The sequence below is a fragment of the Rhipicephalus sanguineus genome, chromosome 3, assembly GCF_013339695.2.
Source record: "Rhipicephalus sanguineus isolate Rsan-2018 chromosome 3, BIME_Rsan_1.4, whole genome shotgun sequence".
NCBI lineage: Eukaryota > Metazoa > Arthropoda > Arachnida > Ixodida > Ixodidae > Rhipicephalus > Rhipicephalus sanguineus.
Genome location: NC_051178.1, coordinates 145477055 through 145484361, shown reverse-complemented (window position 1 = coordinate 145484361; position 7307 = coordinate 145477055). Strand labels below are relative to the sequence as shown.

The 7307-nt window shown below is 53.8% G+C and overlaps 1 protein-coding gene across 1 annotated transcript; it reads left to right on the top strand.

Moving 5' to 3' along the window:
- The first annotated feature begins 1272 nt into the window (after positions 1–1272).
- On the top strand, positions 1273–5715 carry LOC119385935 (uncharacterized). Its single transcript, XM_037653298.1, has one exon. The coding sequence runs from the start codon at positions 1273–1275 to the stop codon at positions 5713–5715; it is 4443 nt and encodes a 1480-aa protein (XP_037509226.1).
- Positions 5716–7307: the final 1592 nt, after the last annotated feature.

Genomic DNA, 7307 nt, shown 5'->3' with positions numbered 1-7307 from the left:
CGGCATGACATCCTTTTAGGCATTTGAGGAGTTGAGCGCTGTCACAAACGTCTGGAATTCTCGCTCGCCCGTCCCTTCGTGCCTTGGGAAGGGCGCCGTGGTGTCGGCCGCGGCCTAACAGGCGCCAGGCCCGGAGACGAAGGTCGAACACGGCGACGCTCGGTTTGGAGAAAAGAGGTGCGGTGACAGGCAATCACCCCTCGCTTCCCGGAGCCGTTTCGAATCGAGGGGACAGCCGTGGTCTGTTCACCATTAGTTTTGACGACCGGCGCGGCGGTCTCCGGCTCGCGGAGGAGAGGAAATGGGTGAAGACATCCGGGGACAGCAACATCAATTATCTCGGACGTAGCCCCGCGAGCCTGCTGTCACGCATCAACAGCAAGGGAGAATTTGACTGCTTACGGCAGTTGACGTTGAACCAGCGAAGAGAGCGGTCATCGGTGTCGCGAGTCTCGCGTAGGCGGCGAGCGCGGAGTGTCCCGCGCAACGAATCGAGTCGGCTGCAACACCGGGCACCCTCGTCGTCTACCGAAGCGGCGAGACCGTCGGCGGCACCACGTCACCTCCCCTACGAGTACCACGAGCTGGAATGGTCCGTACGGAACTTTTTATTGTGTTTTTTTTGTTACCGATCTTCTTGTATTTTAACCAGCTTTAAAATATTGTATCATGGTGCGCTGCGTCGCATAAAAGCTCCGAAGCGGGAGCGCGTTACCTTTCTCATAATTTGTCCTTGAATTTCTGTTAGCCACAATCATGTCAGTAATCACTTTATTAACATCCCGCGTTGTCTCTAATGTGTACCTGTTGTTGTTCATTTAGTACGTAGCTTGCTGTGTAGTTGTTCTTTTTATCGCGCGTATTTTTTGTCTCCTCATAGTTTCCATTGTACCTCTTGTCGTTGCCCTTGTAATAATTAAATGTTTATTTGTTTCGTATCAAATGTCCGTGTCCGCTCAATGAGTCCGTCGGTCATCCTGCACACCACTACACGTGCAACCCCGCACGGGTCGACCGGCCATTACAAATTCGATATGCACCACTCCGAGGCCTTTCAGGCGTCGCAGGCCTAAGCGTAAAGTGGAAGCCTGCGAGTCTGCCACAACGCCGTTGTTAGATCGGCGGGGGCCTCACCGAAGTGTGTGACATAATCTGGCGTCCGCGACAGGACTGGCCGACCAGGTGGTGGTGTCTGGAGGACTGACGTCACTCTGAGAGCTCAGTGCGTAGCCGTCCTGTTAGTGCTTGGTTGTTCGACAGCTGTTCTTAGCAATGGACGACACGGAGTTCGATAAGCTTATGGATCAGGGCAAAAACTTGGGTTTTGAAGGCAAGGAGTTGTATGATTTCGTGGACAGAGAACGCAATAGGCGTAGGGAGGAGCGCGATGCTGAACGCGCATATTTCAGACAACAGGCGGAATTCGAGATGGAGCAGGAAAGGGAAAGATCTCGGCTTCGAATTCAGGAAGAGAGGGAGCTTTTGATGGTGCGGCAGCAGCCCACTCCGCAGTCAGGTCAGACCACAGCCTCAGAAACGGCAGGTCGCATGCAACACCTTAGCCCGCACAAGCTAATGCCGCGGTTTAACGAGGAACGGGACGACCTTGACGCTTATCTGCGAAGGTTCGAACATGTGGCACAAAGCCAAAGGTGGCCGCGCGAAGACTGGGCTACAGCTTTAAGCCTCTGCCTGAGTGGTGAGGCGTTGAATGTCTTCAGCCGAATGTCGGCGTCGGAATGCACGGACTATGACAAGCTGAAAAAAGCGCTAATGACCCGTTTCCGCCTTACCGAGGAGGGTTTTCGTGATAAGTTCCGAAAGGCCACACCAAATAACAACGAGACCTGCTCGCAGTTTCTCACTCGCCTGCGCAACTTCCTCGAGCGATGGGTCGAATTATCCGGTGCTGGCAATAGATACGATGCGCTCTTCGAGCTAGTTCTAAAAGAACAATTTCTTAGCACTTGCGCAACCGCTTTGGAGCTCTTTCTGAGGGAAAACACAGACGCTTCATTGACGGAGATGGTACGAAGAGCCGAACAATACACCGAGGCCCATGGTTGGCGTAACTTCTCGAGGGGTGCAGCTGCGGGGGAACGGCCGAAAACGCCAGCTATCCGAACTGGCCAGAGCGGAAACTACCAGCCGCCGGCCGGAGCTAAAAGGCAACCGGAGAAACATTGTTTCTTGTGCGCACGCACGGGACATAACGCCGAAAGTTGCAGGCTTTCGAACGGTGGCAAGGGCGATCAAAGAAAACCGTGCCAAATATGCGGAAAGCTAGGCCACCCTGCCTGGAAGTGCTGGAAGAAGGGAACACATAATGACAGCGTGCCAGCTAAGGAGTCGGCGGCGGCGTGCATTGATGATGGCTTTTTGGAATTGAGGAACGGCGAGAAGGTACCCGTCGTCAGTGCAGGTATCACGGAAAAGTACACGGACGTTGCTGAGCGGCTTCCTGTGCTCACCGGCTTGGTAGGAGGCCAAGAAGTTCGCGTCCTCAGGGACACAGGCTGCAACACAGTCGTTGTCAAAACGAGCCTGGTCAACGACGACGATTTTATTGGAACAAGCGCACCTGTCTACCTCCTAGACCGCTCTGTGAGGATGCTGCGCGAAGCGTGGGTAGACGTAGATACCCCATATTATACAGGTCGACTTAAGGCAAAATGCCTTGACAACCCAATCTACGACCTCATTCTGGGTAACGTAGAAGGCGTACGAACGGCCGACGATCCAGATGTACACTGGAGGCTCCCGAAAGCGCAAGAGGCTGTGAGCAAGACGGCCGGATCCCAAGACGCGAGAGTCGAAGTTCAGGAGCCGCTGACGAGTGACACTACTGAAGAGAGGCCAAAGGGGCAAGAAATACATGAGGCCAACCCCGCTGTTACGCGCTCTCAAAGCGGCAGGCAAGCAACTCAGAAGAAGCTGCGAGTGCCTCAAATTTCCCTGGGAATTAGCCGGGAAGCACTGGTCGAGGAGCAGAAGAGCGACCCTACATTACAGACAGGGTTCAATCGCCTGAATGTTGAGAAACGCAGCAAGAACGGTGACCGACACGTATTCTTCACGCAGGATGGGCTGCTTCAGAGAAGGTTCGTGTCAAAGTCGGGTGAAGAGTTCTCGCAAGTGGTCGTGCCAGAAAAGTTGCGTGTTTCAATAATGCAGCTGGCCCACGATGGCGCCATGGGAGGACACCAAGGGGCGAAGAAAACGCTCTCAAAGATTCATACCGAATTCTTCTGGCCGGGGATGCACGCCGACGTTAAGCGCTTCGTTGCGTCCTGTGATATCTGTCAACGCACTGCGCCCAAGGGGCACACCAGGAAAGTACCCCTGGTCAAGGTGCCCATTATTTCCACCCCTTTTGAAAAGGTAGCGATTGACATTGTCGGGCCCCTTTTTCCCAGGTCGACCCAGGGTAACAAATATATACTCACGATGGTCGACTATGCCACTCGGTACCCGGATGCCGTTGCACTCCCGAGCGTGGAAACCGAAAGGGTAGCCGAAGCGCTCGTGGAGATGTTCTCGCGCGTCGGTGTGCCTCGCGAGGTGCTCAGTGACCGGGGTACCAATTTCACCTCCGAAGTTATGAAAGAAGTCAGCCGCCTGCTCTCGCTGAAGCAACTCCACACGACTCCGTACCATCCTATGGCGAACGGCCTGGTCGAGCGTTTCAACGGGACGCTCAAACAGATGGTAAAACGCATGTGCCAGGAGAAACCGAAGGACTGGGATCGTTACCTCGCTCCGCTGTTATTTGCCTACCGCGAGGTCCCACAAGAGAGCCTTGGATTTTCTCCATTCGAGCTGTTATACGGACGGAGCGTTCGGGGGCCGCTGGCGGTTCTAAGGGAGTTGTGGACGGATACGGCTCTTTCAGAGGAGTTAAAGACCACGTATGAGTACGTGATTTCCCTTCGGGAGAAGTTAGAGCACACTTGCCGACTGGCGCACGAAGAGTTGGAACGTGCCGGGGAGCGTTACGGCAAGTATTACAACTTGAAGAGCCGAAAACGTTCGTTGAAACCTGGGGAGCAAGTACTGATCTTACTGCCCACGGACAACAACAAGCTCCTAATGCAGTGGAAGGGGCCCTTCAACGTTGTCAGCAGAAGGGGTGACGTCGACTACGAAGTCGAGATTGGGGGCTCCAGCAAAATCTTTCACATAAATATGTTGAAGCGCTACCAGACACGCAGCCACGAGATTGCTGGAGCTGGGGCCGTTGTCAACTGCGAAGACCCGGAGAGTGGGGACATCGAGCTCCTACCGCCTCATCAAGCTCAATCTTTCCACGACGTGAAGATATCTGATGACCTGTCGGTGCAGCAGAGAACAGAGGCCATCCAGTTACTCCAAGAGCACCAGCAGATCTTTTCGGACCTTCCGGGAAAAACAGAGCTGGCTGAATGCAAGCTAGAACTGACCAGCGAACGCCCCGTACACGTCCGACAATACCCAATGCCATTCGCACTAAGGGGTATTATAGAGGAGGAAGTAGCCGACATGCTGAAGCTGGGCATCGTGGAAAGATCCGAGTCGCCTTTCAATTCCCCGGTGATCGCTGTGCGAAAGCCAGATGGAACGCACAGACTGTGCATTGACTTCCGGAGGCTTAATGAAGTCTTGGTCGATGATGCCGAGCCCATCCCTCGATCCGATGAGCTGCTTGCGACGGTGGGCACGAGGCGGTTTTTCTCAAAGTTGGATTTTGCCAAGGGCTACTGGCAGGTGCCCCTTACGCCTGAGGCAAGACCCAAAACAGCGTTCGCTACCGAATCGGGGCACTACCAGTTTCGCTATATGCCTTTCGGGATAAAGACTGCACCGGCCGTTTTCACTAAGCTCATGAGGCGCGTGCTCTCCAACGTCCCCGACGTGGCGTACTACTACGACGACGTGCTCATCGCAAGCGCCACGTGGGGGGAGCACTGCCGAACCCTCAGGGAGGTGTTCTTGCGCATCGGTGAAGCGGGACTGACGGTCAAACCGGCAAAGTGCGAAATCGGCATGCATCAAATATCTTTTCTGGGGCATCAGATCGGCGCGGGAGAGCTGTCCCCGCTTTCCAAGACCTTGGACAAGATTCAGAAAGCGCCCCGGCCGGCCACAAAGAGGCAGGTGCGATCCTTCCTCGGACTGGCGGGATACTACCGAGAGTTCATCAGCGATTATGCGACACTGACAAGCCCCTTGTCCGACCTCACAAGGAAAGGACTCCCTAACAATGTGAATTGGGGTGCGGATCAGGAGAACGCTTTCGCCCAGCTCAAGAAACGCCTGACGACCGCACCCATACTGAAGCTTCCAGACTTCGAGCGGCAGTTTGTCCTACGGACCGACGCATCGGATAGGGGCATCGGAGCGGTGCTCCTCCAAGAGCACGATCATGTGCTCCACCCCGTGGCCTACGCTAGCCGAAAGTTGCTTCCCCGAGAGGTTGCGTACTCGACTGTCGAAAAGGAGGCTCTTGCTCTCGTCTGGGGAATAGAAAAGTTTCAAGTTTTCCTGTATGGAAGACGGTTCCTTGTACAAACTGATCATGAGCCTTTGAAATTCATTCAGGGGGCGAAATCGTCTAATGGGCGAGTCCTCCGCTGGAGCCTTAAACTCCAACAATACAGTTTCCGCGTACAACACATAAAGGGCTCTGAGAATGTAGGGGCAGATTACATGAGTCGAGTCGATGATGAAGAGGCTTGAATTTGTTCGGAATCAATGAAGCGCGGATGAGGGCGTCACGCATGGGGATCTTTATCTTTGTCGTTCTCTTTGTTTCGTTTCACTATTTTTTTTTCCTCCTGTCATAGGGGCGCATTTGTTTGTTTTGTGCGAATACGTATCAGTGTTTCGCCCCAAAATGATGGGTAGAATATAACCTACTGTTGAAGTGTTATTATATCTTGTAAGTGTGTAGCCGTGACCGGGTGCGCGAGATGTGACTTCGTCCATATTGTGACAGTGAAGTGGTGTGCGTCTTGTGTTCTGTGTGATGTCGTCCACATAAGTGAAATGGTGCGTGAAAAGAAAACGCGTTCGTGAACGACCGGGACACGAAGCTCTCTCGAACACTGTGCGTTTGTGATTTTCTTGAATATTACGCAGTAATATTCTTGAGGTGGAGGCTGTGTCACAAACGTCTGGAATTCTCGCTCGCCCGTCCCTTCGTGCCTTGGGAAGGGCGCCGTGGTGTCGGCCGCGGCCTAACAGGCGCCAGGCCCGGAGACGAAGGTCGAACACGGCGACGCTCGGTTTGGAGAAAAGAGGTGCGGTGACAGGCAATCACCCCTCGCTTCCCGGAGCCGTTTCGAATCGAGGGGACAGCCGTGGTCTGTTCACCATTAGTTTTGACGACCGGCGCGGCGGTCTCCGGCTCGCGGAGGAGAGGAAATGGGTGAAGACATCCGGGGACAGCAACATCAATTATCTCGGACGTAGCCCCGCGAGCCTGCTGTCACGCATCAACAGCAAGGGAGAATTTGACTGCTTACGGCAGTTGACGTTGAACCAGCGAAGAGAGCGGTCATCGGTGTCGCGAGTCTCGCGTAGGCGGCGAGCGCGGAGTGTCCCGCGCAACGAATCGAGTCGGCTGCAACACCGGGCACCCTCGTCGTCTACCGAAGCGGCGAGACCGTCGGCGGCACCACGTCACCTCCCCTACGAGTACCACGAGCTGGAATGGTCCGTACGGAACTTTTTATTGTGTTTTTTTGTTACCGATCTTCTTGTATTTTAACCAGCTTTAAAATATTGTATCATGGTGCGCTGCGTCGCATAAAAGCTCCGAAGCGGGAGCGCGTTACCTTTCTCATAATTTGTCCTTGAATTTCTGTTAGCCACAATCATGTCAGTAATCACTTTATTAACATCCCGCGTTGTCTCTAATGTGTACCTGTTGTTGTTCATTTAGTACGTAGCTTGCTGTGTAGTTGTTCTTTTTATCGCGCGTATTTTTTGTCTCCTCATAGTTTCCATTGTACCTCTTGTCGTTGCCCTTGTAATAATTAAATGTTTATTTGTTTCGTATCAAATGTCCGTGTCCGCTCAATGAGTCCGTCGGTCATCCTGCACACCACTACACGTGCAACCCCGCACGGGTCGACCGGCCATTACAAATTCGATATGCACCACTCCGAGGCCTTTCAGGCGTCGCAGGCCTAAGCGTAAAGTGGAAGCCTGCGAGTCTGCCACAACGCCGTTGTTAGATCGGCGGGGGCCTCACCGAAGTGTGTGACAAGCGCATTCATTGCTTTATAAAGGCGTGTTTCGAGCTCGTTTTACGTAGCTTGGAATGG